General features: G+C 44.6%; 1 protein-coding gene across 8 annotated transcripts in view; it reads left to right on the forward strand.

Annotated features, from left to right (window-relative positions):
• The window catches only part of pde4ca (phosphodiesterase 4C, cAMP-specific a), a 33450-nt gene extending 18753 nt beyond the window's left edge, over window positions 1-14697 (forward strand). For 4 of the 8 annotated variants that reach the window (XM_048234213.1, XM_048234291.1, XM_048234712.1 and 1 more), the window contains 15 exons: window positions 3917-4114; window positions 4727-4768; window positions 5486-5522; window positions 6063-6136; window positions 6227-6276; window positions 6588-6700; window positions 9288-9381; window positions 9594-9766; window positions 9900-9998; window positions 10194-10358; window positions 10452-10551; window positions 10696-10850; window positions 10962-11084; window positions 11238-11420; window positions 11613-14697. In XM_048234213.1, coding sequence (XP_048090170.1) covers window positions 3917-4114; window positions 4727-4768; window positions 5486-5522; window positions 6063-6136; window positions 6227-6276; window positions 6588-6700; window positions 9288-9381; window positions 9594-9766; window positions 9900-9998; window positions 10194-10358; window positions 10452-10551; window positions 10696-10850; window positions 10962-11084; window positions 11238-11420; window positions 11613-12110 — 2104 coding nt within the window. In that variant the 3' untranslated portion in view covers window positions 12111-14697. Of the gene's footprint in view, window positions 1-3916; window positions 4115-4726; window positions 4769-5485; window positions 5523-6062; window positions 6137-6226; window positions 6277-6587; window positions 6701-8029; window positions 8282-9287; window positions 9382-9593; window positions 9767-9899; window positions 9999-10193; window positions 10359-10451; window positions 10552-10695; window positions 10851-10961; window positions 11085-11237; window positions 11421-11612 lie in introns of those variants that run through there. The other 4 variants (XM_048234376.1, XM_048234460.1, XM_048234633.1 and 1 more) reach the window with 2 other exon arrangements.
• Window positions 14698-14755: the final 58 nt, after the last annotated feature.

The raw sequence follows: 14755 nt of genomic DNA on the forward strand, positions 1-14755 counted from the left end.
TCCATGTTTAAGGTGTATGGTATGTTCTCAGTGTTCTGGTCTGTCAGTGTGAGACAGACTCTCACTCTTCTCACAGATGCAAACAGGCACACAGTGGGTTATTATTCTAAACACAAAGGGCTGCTTTCCCATACATGCATTAATGCAAGCTCTCAACTAAAAGAAAGCTTCAATGGACATTAGGCTTGATCCATGCACGGGAAACTGTCCAACAATATTGCATCCTTTTTCCCATCTCTCTTTCTCTCCCCCCCCCCATCACCCACACACACTCACTCACTCAAATACAAATACAGACACACACAAACATGTACCCTGTAAAATATGTCTGTTTGGGTATTGACAGATAATGATTGTTGGGGAAAGTGCTCGATGTGATGTGAGTGCTGCCAGTATACGCCCCTGCTGCTCCTGCGCCTCGTATGTGCTGGACACGATGGTGTCGCCTGAGCACTGTTTACTGTCCAGTAAAAAAAGCAGTCCCGTGCTCCACTTTTGAGCTTTTCTAGATTGGGTAACGTCGGTAACCCGACTGGGGCTCGCCGTAGTGGGCCTGGCCTGGGACTGACGCAGTCGTGGCAGCGCTCTGACGCAGGGCTGGTGTCGAGTGTTCCTACGAAGATGGCTGGACACGCCACAAATCATCCCTCTGGTGACGCGTCTGACAGGTGCTCCTCCTTGCCAGTGCACTCTTAAATGTGGCCCGGCGGCGGGTGTCAGCTGAGAGGGTCTCTGACGGGGTACCTGCGTCTGGATGCATTTCAGTGATGCGCTTGCTGAGATAACTCTTGCCATTTACAGGCCTCGTCAGAGCCCTCTTGTTGCTGGGATGAGTTTGTGACATTTATATAGTGGCATTTCGGGGAACTGTCAAGTGTGTCTGCACCTGCTTTGGCGCACTGGGATGCTGCAAAAGGTATTCATGAATAGTGTTAGAATCACAACGCACTAAAGGAAGAGGTCATCTGGCCTCATTTGCATGTGAAATACATGAATGGTAAAAGTGGACCTGTGATTTTATCTTAGGCCATTCTCTCCTAAGGAAATCAGCCTGAGCACCAGACTGCACTCACAGCACTCTGAGGGGCTCCCTAAGGGAGGCGGTAGAAGTGCAACTCACACTCACTGATGACAAGAATGGTCAGTTGATTCCATTGAGTGGGAGTGTGCATTTTGGGTTGCTCACTCGCTCTTGTTGCAATGTAAACAATATCATAGAAATGTCTTTCATTGATTACATTTCAGGCAATACAATAATGAATGATATGTCATAATTAATGTTTGAATAGTAGTGGGCCATAATGAGATTAATCAATTTTACGCTTTGTAGCCCATATGCAAGTCCATTGTAGTCCATATGCAAGTCCATATTGTAACTGTGTGCACATATTTTCATACCTGTGGACCTGCACATGTTGTTGCCTATGTACTGTTCCTGTGTGTTTTCGTTGATGTTTTTGTTGTACTGTGGGAACATACTCCTGTATAGTGTAGTCAGTCTTGTGGAAAAACAGCACACCGATCAAAACAAAAAGGCATCAAAAATGCTATGAACCGAGGAGAACATCGGAAAATAGCAGTGGGGAAAATGTGTGGGTGGGTGTTTTCATATGGCATCTAAAAATAGGCGCGCGAGAGCTTTAAATAGAACCCTCCATAAATATTCATGAATGAGGGGAAGAAGTGAAGCGCAGTGGCGCAGTGTACCCACGCTACCTGACAGACTAAATTTAGTCTCCGCGCTCGGATTCCCTGCACAGAGGGAGCGAGGGAGAGGCTATTTTTAGCACGCGGGCAGAGCTGGCAGTCTCAGAAAGGAGCAGCACACTGCTCAGAACTCACAGAAACAACCAGAGGAGACGCGCAGCCTTAAAAGATGAGAGACCCAAGCAGAACCCAGCTGGAAGGGACGGCGTCAGCCTGGAACTCAGGTATTTCCAGAGCGCAGTAGAGAGAACCCCCTCCCTTTTACTCAAACCTTTTTCTCTCTGCAGTGTTCACACCTCCTGCCCAAAATGTACTGTACATTCGAGCGAGCGTTAAAAAAATTTAATGCGTGACTTCCTTGGCTGCAAGCAGATGCTTACTCTCTCTCTCTCTCTGTATCTCTCTCTCTCACTCCCTCCCTCTCTGCCATGTACAGTACCTCTGTCACATGAATGGAGAGATCTTCTGCATGGATTATGTAATATAGTGTAAGAGACCTCCGTCTTGTCCTTATGCAGCATTGCTGGGGAAACATGAATGAGTGGGAGGGCTGGGTTTGCTCAACTCAACAGAAGACTTGGAGAAGTGCTTTTAATAGCAAAAAAAAAACAAACACATTCTTGGATTGCACTCTTGTACTTTCAGCAGTTTTAACTAACTTTACAGTATACATGTGAACACATTGTGAACGCAATTGCAATTCCATTATATTGCAGTGTATGAAATGCACTGATGAGGCTGTGGATGTTAAAAGCTATGTCAACTGTTAGTGTCAGTGTAGCTTTTACGTCAATTCCTCCATCAAGTGTAAATAAGGAGAGATAGAGAAAGAGACACCTCCGAGCCTTCAAGGATTTTGTCAATGACCCAAATGCTAATGCAACCCATGCTCTGTGGAAAGAGGCTGTCCTTTTGCCGGGGTCTTCAGGAGTCATTTATGAAGGGAGTGTCTTGGTTTTGTCTATGCCAAGTATCAGTGTTTTTAGTCTGCTGTATGCAAACAGTGAAATCAGCACATTGCATCTGTTACTGGGAAAATTGGCAAGATTTGCATTCTAATTTGGCAGTGGCACATCAATAATAAAATCAAGTGGGAAATCAAGATTAGCAAGCCAGGTAGAAAGCAGGAATAAATGGGGGAGACGGAGGTATTGATTAGCACGCTGTCAGGCACATTCCCCAGGCAGCAAGGAATTCACTTCACCTGAAGTGCGCTAGCTATTTATAGACACTTTTGCACATTTTTCCCACGTCAGTGAGATGGTCGGAGCTATTTTTAGCTGAGGGCTTCTGCATCACGACGACCTTGCAGCACTCGGGCGGCCCAGTAGCTGCGCTGTCTCTGTGCAGGGGGGCGGACACGTTTCCATCACCCAATCAGCTTCAGCCTCAGCCTCACATCCCCCCTGCTCTTCCCTCCCTGCTAATAAACATGCAGACACCATCTCTCTCATCGGTATCTATGAGGCCTTTTCACACAGAGAGAAAGCCCACTGCTGGAGCTGCGATGCCTGTGGCAGGACTCAAAAGCCAATTGAAAGCAAGCTTGGAGATGGGTTTAGTTCCTGTCCTCCCACCCTATAGTTGATGAAATAGAGAGGTTGTTCAGAAAGCATTTTGTGTGGCATTTCTGTTCTGTAAGAAATGCGGATACTGCGTTGACTACATGCATGTGTTGACTTGTGTGTGCATATACTATAGTGTAAAAAGGCTTGCCAATAAAGTTATGTCAGCAATCTTTGTTATGTGTTAAATGAGCTGGCATAAAAGAATGCAATCTTTCCTCCACATCTCGCTGTAGATCTTACAGCAGGCCTTCAGGGTGTCATCACAGATACCACCGATAGAATCCTCCACTGCAGAGACATGCAGAGAGACTGAAGCAGGAGGTACAGGTCCTTTAGGGCGAAGTTCAGACTGCAGTGAGAAAGTTTGCACTAGCAGGGAAACAATGCACTGATGACATGTTTGAACCTTTTTATAAAATCAAAAGTGTTATGATGAAATCTGGTGCTTCAGATTTCACATTATGCACGATGACTGCAGGCCATTGTGTGCTCATGCCATTCTTTGCAGTTTTTCTGCAAGTGTCCATTCCTCTGTAAGACTTTGCACTGGGCAGGAGGCCTCTGCTCCTTCACCTCCTAGGTCAGTTGTGTGCTCCTCATCCTCACCCACTGTCTCCCCCACCCCTCCTGTCTCCCTGCAGTTTCGATGTGGAAAATGGGCTCTCGGTGGGCCGCAGTCCCTTGGAGGCCCAGACCAGCCCTGGCTCCGGCTCCGGCCTGGTCCTGCAGGCCAACTTCCCCCACAGCCAGCGCCGCGAGTCCTTCCTGTACCGCTCCGACTCCGACTTTGACCTCTCACCCAAAGCCATGTCGCGCAATTCCTCCACCGCCAGTGAACTGTAAGTTCAGCCGCCTCCACTGGAATCTCACGCTCTGCCACCATCATGGCCTTGAAAGCAGTCAGAATATCTAAAGCTGCACTTAGACATCTAGGCTCCAGCCCTGTCACGTCACTGCAATGCCTCAATCAACAGATCCTTGTATGTACTGATAGAGTTAATTTTATAATCCAAACAGCTGAATATGAGGAGAAATCATGCTCTATCGTTCAGGCTGCTTCTCGAGAAGTTCTATTTGTTTGTATGATTGGCATCATATTAACCATGAACATACAGCACACACAGAGAATGTCCCAAGATACTTGTTTGTTGTTAGAAAGTCATTCCCTCGAGTTGAAGACTTTTATTAGAGCATTACATCAAATCGTATTGCTCTGTGGGTTTGGAAAAACCGAGCCTTCTTATTACCATGCCCAGATGTTTTTTCCATTCTCGCACACTTGCTTGTCATCTCTGCTATGTGAGGATTACAAGAAAATGGAAAAATGCTCCTCTGTGTTTTTCCTGAGTTCTTTTCCAGCCATGCCAGAGCCAGTTTCCCTTGTTTAAACACCTTAGTTTGTACTTAAAATTGGTTGCAGGTCAACACAACTTGCTTATGTTTCTTTGAAGGGAAGAGAGTTTGAAGCACTGGGAAGTCAACTGGCTAACTCGGTGAGGAGAGCTGTTACACCCCTATAGCTCACCCTTCCCCAGGACTACCCCTCCCAGCGTGTCCAAGTCTTACATCATCTCCCTCCCTCCCTCTCTCCCTCTCTCTCCCTCGCTACTCCTAGTGGCTTATCTACACACCTGGTCAACCTTCCTCCCCCTAGCCTGCTCCCTGGTTAGCCTTTCTTACACTAGCCTGCTAACGGGACTTAGACTCACGTCAAATTTTGCACGTAACCACAGGAGTGACCCACTGAAAAAGATTTCTTCAATCTACCGTTGGATTAATCCAATTAATCAAATCTGCCATTGTCCCTGTTCTGATTAAATTAACTAACTCTATGAAAGGACTGATCAAGCTCTCTCCTTCATAAATCCTGCATGAAATTCTTTATTCTCCCCTGTGTGGAGTTCATTCCATTTGTTCACTCTTGACCAATTTGTCTAATTTGAACAAAGCCCAGTGAGTCAGTGGGTAATACATATAACAAGATGATTGCTTTAAAAACTGTGTTTTTCTTTGCTTGCTTATTATCTCTGCATTTTTTTGTATGTAACTATTTGTTTTGTATGTAAGTGAAACTGCATTAAAGGTGGACATCAGTTGTGACTATGCAGCTAAATAAACCATACCGCAACCCTTAAATTAATACTGTACAGTATTCATAGCTTTGTTCAAACTTTGAAAAAAGGCTGTTTTTTCCTCTCTTGCGGTTTCAGGCATGGAGAAGACATGATTGTCACACCATTTGCACAGGTTTGTAAGAGGAAAAAAACATACATATTTCTATAGACTATATTCCTATAGACTAACTTCATAACAAGCCTGTGTAGTCTGTCCTCATGCGGCTTTGACTTTACTGAGGACAGCCCTTCTGCACACAGTGGCTAACATTGCGTGGCACTTGCGTCACTACAGTGCTCAGTTTACAGAACAGACCAGGAATCCAATACCACATTTGTCGATACGCGTGCTGACAAATGAAAAACCTACATGGCTCTGGAAACAGGATAGCTTTTATGTCCTGACTAGAGATTCAAGGGGTCATTGAATTCCTGACGATCGTTGCCGCTTTTGAAGGCCTTGTCCATATCTTCTCATTTACAAAAAGATGCTGAACTTTTTTACTCTATCTCAAAATAATGTAAATTGTCATTATATGTTTGTATCATCAAAGCAACATCTAACTAAAATATTTACTGTAGGATCACTCTGTTTTACATGAAAGCATCACCACAGAAGTGAATCCATATTTGTACAGACATGGTAATGTACTGAATGTATCCACTTGTGTAGGTACTGGCAAGTTTGAGGACAGTTCGGAGCAACTTTGCTGTGTTGACACACCAACAGGATCGTGTGCCTAGCAAGTGAGCCTCTTGTTTTGCCATGTCATGTTGTCTTGAAACAAATACTGTGCATTTGTGTTGTTTTACTATTTACGCTGGTCTGTTTAACAGAAGGTCCTCAGGGAGCAACCCACCATCCCTATGCAAGACAAGTGTTCCAGGTTAGTATGGACTTGATGTGTCTACAACACAGTGCATACACTTTCAATGAATAAATTAATGCACATATGTGGTTGTGCACGATGTATGTCCTGGTCACGGCCATTGCAATTGAAAAGGAAATTACGCACTTGTTTCAATTGTGGACACATATATATCTATGGGCTCATTTTTGTTGTCAAACAGTGTCACACCAATGCTTACTTAGGTGCACATGCAAACTGTATAGCCATCACTAGCTTAATGGTGCTAATTTTTAACACCAGCATGGTGGGCCCACTGCTGATGTGGTGTGTTGTGGTGTGTTGGTCAGAGGAGCCCTGTCAGAAGCTGGCTGTGGAGACCCTGGAGGAGCTGGACTGGTGTCTGGAGCAGCTGGAGACGCTGAAGACACGCCACTCCGTCAGCGAGATGGCCTCCAACAAGGTAATTGGCAACGCTCAGGGACACTTTGACTTTTCCATCATAAACCTTGTTCATTTAACAGTAATAACAGCAACAGCCATTATTATTATTATTATCAATATTATTATTATTATTATTAGTAGTAGTAGTAATAGTAGTAGAGTTAGTAGTAATAGTATTATTTCACATTGCATATATTAAACACTCGTGATTGAGCCACCAACATCATCATTCTGGGCTTTGATGCACTTTTTTTAAACCCAGACCAACCTGCTCGTTTCCAGATTCCTTTTTTCCTTGAATGGAATAATATGACTTTCCTTTTCTGAATGGAACGGTTGCATGCATGTTCTGAACACAGCATCATCCCCCAGCCCATCCCACCTCTCTCTCCAGTCTGGGTATTCAGGCCCGTGGGTGATGGTGTGATTAGCCCTCCCACACTGAGCCACGTGTGTGCTGGATGTATGTACTGTAGTGTACGTATGACGAGCCTCTCGCTGGAGTCGCAGCAGCAGCAGCAGCAGCAGGGTGCTTCACTGGAGAGAATCAGGCGCACTGGCCCAGCATGCACCCAGCACACACATATTAAACGTAACACCTCCAGCTGAGCTGATGTTGTTGTTTTTTATATAGGAATTCATTTCACTTGACAGCCATGTGCTACTGGACTGTCATGTACTGTGCATTTTTATTTTTCAATTTAGCTGAACAAAGAAATTTAGTTGCATAGTTGTCACATGACATGTGCAATTCCAAAGGAACAAGCAACCTTAAAATACTCATGTGAGATATTATGTCATTTTCCAATGCCAGTCAACGCCAGTAAGACCAGTTAGACCCATGCCCATTCATTGCCTCACTCTGGCACATGCCCAGGTGCTTGCCGAGCACATGCCACGAATCCATGAATCGCTTCATCTTCAAACTTGGTGCACATGGAGCAGCCCCAGCCCTGTTTCCATCCCAACCAGCGTTTGCATACTCTGTAGTAGGCTGCACCAATCAGGCGCCACCTCCAATCCATCCCCTATTGCAGTCGGCATCTGATTGGCTGGAGAGCCTCCCGCATGTGGGTGGTGAGTGGTGGGGAGGAAGGAGGGTGTGTGTGTGTGTGTGTGTATGGGGGGGCTACTGAGCGTGTAGGGAGGAGAGTGCCTCTCTGTGTTTACACACACCAGGCAGAGGCAGAGCACCGACTGAGGAAGGAGCAGGCGGTGAGATCGCTCGCTGGGGCAGCGATGCAGCCTTGCGCCGCCGTCTCTCTGCAGGCTCAGCGAGCCCTCCACAGGTGCCCCCTTCTCCAGCTGCAGCAGGAGCTGAACAGAGGCTGAGCGTCACGGGAAGGGACTGTCCGTGGAGAGGGGGTCCCTGGGAGAAGCTGTCACACGCTGTGTTTGGACTGCCAGGTTGCAGTGGAGGTGGTTGCAAGGGAGAGGGGAGGAGAAGAGAGGTATTGGCAATCTTGGCAGGAGCACTGAGCGTGTCCTTAGCATGTGGTGTGGACCGAGACAGGCTCATGCTTTAACCCTCTGCCCACTCTTTCATGCTGACATGCCAGAGGTCAATTACTTGTTCTCACTATCGTGGACACTCATTCAGGTAAGGCAGGGGAGGATGCATGTTGTGGTTATTGTTGTTGAGTCTTCAGCCATGTCGGTTGAATTCACCGGGCAGTTTGTTGCTGCATTTTGTTTACACGTGTAGCTGTGGGAGTGGCAGAAGTGTTTGTCTGTGAACATGCTGTTGTGCATGCAAGAGAAATGGACGAAAAGAGCATGTTTTGGTGTGCGAGTGTGTGTGCGTGTGTGTGCGTGTGTGTGTGTGTGTGTGTGTGTGTGTGTGTGTGCGGGTGTGAGAGAGGAAAGGGAGATGGAGAGAGAGTGTGTGATGAACAGACACAAGGTGTGTGCGTATGCATGCATGTCATGTCTGTGTATGTGTGTGCACGTGTGTGTGTGTGTGTGCGTGCAAGCGTGGGGACCAAGTGTACATTTTTGCAGACTCACTAGGCATAGGCAGCGTTTCATTCAGTAAGTTTGTGTATGATTACATAATAGCACTACTCAGATTAAGCCCCACTCCCCACTGAGGGCGCACACTCTAATCTGGGATGCCTGTGGCTGTGCTGAATGAGGGCCTGGCTCTCTCCACGGAGCACCACTGGCTCCCTCAATGAGATGCTGACATGCCACATCAGTATGCTGGCACAGCGTGCCTCATGAACTTGTGTTGTGTTGTGTTGTGAGTCGTGTGTTGAATGCTATGGAACAGTATCCTTCTGTCAGGGTTTCCTAAATAACAATAATGCTGCTTATGCCTGGGCTGCATCTCCTGATTAAGATTATAGTTTATTCATTTAAGTACTGTCAGTTCAGTTAGTGGTGTTCTGCTGAAGATGGTTAAGCTGCGGTTCAAATTGAGTGGATCAGAAATGTACATGCACTGGACCAGTCATGAGAGACGCACATTTGTTGAAAACGTCCTCACACCTCACAGTTCTAGCCACCCTTTTTTTTTTATTTGTAGCACTCGTACTCAAATTCTGCTCAAATGTGATACCACTCTAAACAGCTGTTTTTGTGTCTTTATTTTTGTGTCCGTACAGTTCAAAAGGATGCTCAACCGAGAGCTTACACAGCTATCGGAGACAAGCAAGTCAGGAAACCAGGTGTCAGAGTTTATTTCGAGCACGTTCCTAGGTAAATACTGTAAATTCCAGATCAATTCGAAAACTAAATTATTGTTCATGATGCACTGCATATAGTATCCAATGAAATATTGAAATGGTTTCCATAGGCAATTCAATAATATCTAGCAAAATGACAAATGATGAATGAAGTACTTCAAATCAAACCACCTTCCTTCATGTGCATCATGTCACTGTGCCCTTTCTGCTGTCTCTGTGCTGCAGAGAAGCAACATGATATGGAGATCATGTCCCCACCAACCAAAGACAAGGACAAGAGGAAGTGGCCCATGTCCCAGATCAGTGGCGTTAAGAAGCCCAGCCACAGCCCCAGCCTCGCTGTGTCCAGCATCCCACGCTTCGGGGTCAGCACCAAGCAGGAGGAACTGCTGGCCAAGGTGAGGCCTCTACTCTCAGCGGCTCCATGAAGCCATTGCTCATCTTTGTGATGTGCATTGTCTTCTGTATCTGAGCTCTGCGCTCTCCATTATTAGTGTCTTTTTTTGAGAGTGCTCTTTGCTCTGTTTTCAGGAATTAGAGGACATTAACAGATGGGGTGTGGACATATTTAAGATATCGGAATATTCCGGGAACAGACCATTGACGGTGACCATGTACAGTATATTTCAGGTATGTAACTTGGAGCCACAGATATTTACTCCTGGATGATTTTATGTACATCATACACACACATTATACACACACTATGATTTATATACTTTATGAATATGTATGTATGTATGTATGTATGTATGTATATGTAGTATTAATGTGCTTTTGACTGATCAATTCTGAAATTGAGTTGACCGTTGCCCCTCCTACCAGGAGAGAGACCTTCTTAAGTCCTTCAAGATCCCTGCAGACACCTTTATCACCTTCATGATGACTCTGGAGGAGAATTACCACGCTGACGTCGCTTACCACAACAACATCCATGCGGCTGACGTAGTCCAGTCCACCCACGTGCTCCTCTCCACACCAGCACTTGAGGTATCCCCACTTGAGCATGCTTGAGCATAGCCTTCCTCTCCATCTGAAAGATAAAGGATTATCAGTCATGTCTTGGTCTTTTTCCCTTTTCAGGCTGTTTTCACAGACCTTGAGATTCTGGCAGCACTATTTGCCAGTGCAATACATGATGTGGATCATCCTGGAGTGTCCAATCAGTTTCTCATTAACACAAGTACGTTTGCAAATTATAGTTTTTATTACTGCAGATCCAAAAAATAGCATGAATGTCAATAGGCATTGTCCAGATGAGCCATGAAACGAAAGCTGATAAATGCATCATGGAATTTAATGCATGATTTCCTTTTGTCACCTCTAGACTCTGAGCTGGCTCTCATGTACAACGATGTCTCTGTCCTGGAGAATCACCACCTGGCTGTGGGTTTCAAGCTGCTGCAGGAGGAGAATTGTGACATTTTCATGAATCTGAGCAAGAAGCAGAGACAGTCCCTTCGTAAAATCGTTATAGACATGGTGAGGTTTCCACCAGAGTGAGCCATAACTGAATTGCAACATTCCATCAGAGAGCCAGTGGACAGGTGTCTGTCACGGTCTTCCACTTACTCTGGGTATCCCCTTCTGTAGGTCCTAGCGACAGACATGTCGAAGCACATGAACCTGCTGGCAGACCTGAAAACCATGGTGGAGACCAAGAAGGTGACCAGTCTGGGTGTGTTGTTGCTGGACAACTACTCAGATCGCATCCAGGTGAGAGAGATTGAAATTCCTATCACATGTGAGAGAAATAGAAAGGAAAATCATACGCTTTGCTGTGGCTTGTTGGAACAGTTCTGGAAGAATTGAGTTGACCTCTTCCCAGTAGTTAAGTTTGTATATCTTATCTTGTGCTGATCTTGACAGGTCCTTCAAAACATGGTGCACTGCGCCGACCTCAGTAACCCAACCAAACCTCTCGAGCTGTACCGTCAGTGGACGGATCGTATTATGGTGGAGTTTTTCACCCAGGGAGACCGTGAGCGGGACAAGGGGATGGAGATTAGTCCCATGTGTGACAAACACAATGCTTCCATTGAGAAATCCCAGGTAAATCACATTTTGGAGCAGTTTTATTTAGACATGAAAAATATCCCTGTTGTCATAATTATGCCAGAGGATACCAAAGGTATTCCAGTGAGCTTTTAAAAATATTTTGGATTTGCTCTAGCCATAGGGAAATTATGTGTCTACCAGAGAACCTCAGCACTGCATGTTGAGTCTAAACTTGTTTTCCTTCAGGTTGGTTTCATCGACTACATTGTCCATCCCCTTTGGGAGACCTGGGCGGACCTGGTTCACCCTGACGCCCAGGAGATCCTAGACACATTGGAGGACAACCGTGAGTGGTACCAGAGCATGATCCTCCACAGCCCGTCCCCCATGCCCGAGGAGGAGAGGGACGGGCTGCCCATGGCCGCGGGTGCTGTTGGGGGATGTGGCGCCACAGCCGGGGACAAGTTCCAATTCGAACTGACCTTAGAGGAAGAGGGCGAGTCGGATGCTGAAAGTCCCAGTGAGGACACAGAGTTTGTGGCCTCAGGGCAGGAGTCTTCCAGGACTGAGCCCAAAGGAATGCACCAGTCTCCCCACGTGAGGCACGCACAGGCTGGCATGGCCATCAGCCCCAGCTGCCGGACATTGTCCCCAGAGAACCCCTCAGACAGCGACGAGGGCGAGGAGGACAGAGAACTTGACCAAGAAGGGAAAGGTCTGTCATGCCTGAAGATGGGAACATAACACCCAGTGCACTTTTGCATTGCTTCATGTCTGTGCTTCCCTTCCCCTCCTGTATCTCCGTCCGCTCCCGGACATTCCTGGCTTCCTGGGACAAAGTGGTACCACAGCATAGGAGCACAAAGGAGCGAGAGATTGCCTTCAGGATATCTGCACTTACACCGTAGTCATCTTGCACTGGAGTCGGCCTGCTGTCTTCTTGAGACAGAAAGTGTTCTTCAAGCCTTTCTTTGTGTTTTCCTTCTAAGTTTAAAAAAAATCCACTGTATAAGGCTTATATTTCACACAGTTGATGAGTACAGCTGTGTGTGAATAAGCCACATCAAGGTCTATTGAACACAGCAAGGATTTCTGATGAAATGTCTTTCCGTGACAGCTTACAAAGAAAAAAAAGTAATAAACCTGATAACACCATCAGAACCTTAACCATTTTATACTAGTCTGCTGAGATAACTGGGTGATGTAAAAGACTTGCATGAATTTGCTTCTTTTTTTTTTTACTGGTCAGTGTGTATCTGAACACGGGGGGTTTTAAAACTGATCAAAACACTACAAACTTATTTAGCTTTGCCTGATCATAGAAAACAAAACTGAGCATAACTCAAAACTCAGGACAAGGAGGACAGATACTGTCATGTTGTGGCGGCTCTAACACCACTCTTAGTGGTGTCCTGTATTGTGATAATTTCAGTTTACTGACTAGCCATGCTTGTGATTGAGCTCTACTGTGTGTGTGGCACCACCCAGTGGTTAAGAATTGGACTTACACCATAAATAAAATGCCGAACCAAATGATTTGACCTCCATAGACCGTTTATGGACATTTCTCCTGCACATTGTGCTGCTAACTCAGCCAAGACCTGCATAAGTGGACACACAAACCAAATCTCTTCTTAATATTTAACACTCTGAAGTGTGTGTTTGTATGATTTTATTTGTTTATTTCATCTTGTTCAGATGTTATGATCTGTTTATTTTTTTTTATTTTGATTTATTTAAAAAAACTATGCTCTGTGTGCTCTGTTTTACCATCATGTAATCAGCTTGACTCCTTGTGTAGCACTTTACATCTTTATTCATTGCCAAAAGTCACCCTGCTAGATAGGGCTGGAGCCAAACTACACTTATATGGTGCCAACGGTTGCAATTACCATAGATAACCAGCACTTCTCTTATACACCTCTTACAACATTAGCATTAAAATGTTTTCTGTAGACTCTTGAATGGGTACAGGCTCTTTTATACGGAATATTGAATATTGGAAGGGGTATTGGAAAATTCAGGGAAAATTGGTTTTCACATTTCTCTTCAGGGTTGTATCTATCTGCAAAAAAAAAAGAGACATGACCATTGGTAATTGGTGGTAGTACCAATTCAGTTCCTTATGCATCCATTTGGAAGCTATATTGGAAGCATAAAGTTATACAAGGTTATATGAATAAATCTAATTGCAAAGGCGTAAAACTAAAGCAAGGGCTGTTTTCAGAGCCAGACTTTTTTTCTTATCCCTTTTGGCCATTGATCAATACTCTGCTCTTCACAGGGACATAGCCAATGACAGTACAAGTGCCAAGCAAGCATGACACAAACTGTACTGTAATTTCCATTTTGCCACTGGCTAATTTCCATCAATGACTGCAATGTTGATAATATCTGTGTGTTCAAATTATATTTGACCTCTGTTTAAAACAGCCATATACCTTAATTGTCTACACAATGACATGTAGCTTCAGATGAAAGATAAATGCTCTCTTGATCATTCAGCTTTAGGACCTAAAACACGTATGATAACAAGCAGGCTACATTATGAAGTATTGGCTATACATCTTAAGGCTCATTTTGGAAAAAATAAAACGACTATGACATTGCTTTTTATTTCTCAGCGAAATTGTGCATTGTTGTTGAAATGTTCACACAGAAATAAAGCAAGGTAAGTGTGTAGAAAACATGACATGAACAAAACTGCTCTGTCAAGGTAGCCTAATAGGCCTATGTAACAGTGTTTCTTTTTGTTGTCTTAACGTTATATCTCATCACTGTTAATATAAGCCTTGAATGATCATTGCAGCTTTTAATTGTGGCACTGTGGGATTTTCAGTACTACCTGTACAACGCCTGAAACTGAGCTCTGAACTTTGTTGTTATGAAAGGGATATCCTTGACTCTTTTTCCGTAAAAAAGGTGTTTTCTGTCTGCTGTTGATTATTTTATATATCCTAACCACTCTGATACTAAGTATTTATTCTTTTTTATATATATAAATCTGTCAGTTATACTGTTATGTGTGTAGATTTTATTGAATGCTGAGAATTCCATCATGGGCCAAAACAGGGCAGATTTTTACAGTTCCACCAGTTGCTTTGTGTGCTTGACACCTTCACAAATTTTCAGGTCATTGTTAGAAAGATACTCCAGTAAAGTAGGATGGAAACTTGTTCCAAGACCATGAATTGCTGTCCCCATGTCTACCCTGGTCTAAAATCTGCTGCAGTCTTGACAATCCAAATACAACTGTTTACTACATGTTGGTAATTTATGTTACTGTACTCGTTCTTCTATGCCAATAAAAGCAAAGACTCTTTATGCATAATATGACTTATGTCATATTTAAATGAGATGTTCAACAGAATAACAATGTAGGAGAAAAC

This window comes from Alosa alosa, chromosome 1, assembly GCF_017589495.1.
Source record: "Alosa alosa isolate M-15738 ecotype Scorff River chromosome 1, AALO_Geno_1.1, whole genome shotgun sequence".
Taxonomy (NCBI): domain Eukaryota; kingdom Metazoa; phylum Chordata; class Actinopteri; order Clupeiformes; family Clupeidae; genus Alosa; species Alosa alosa.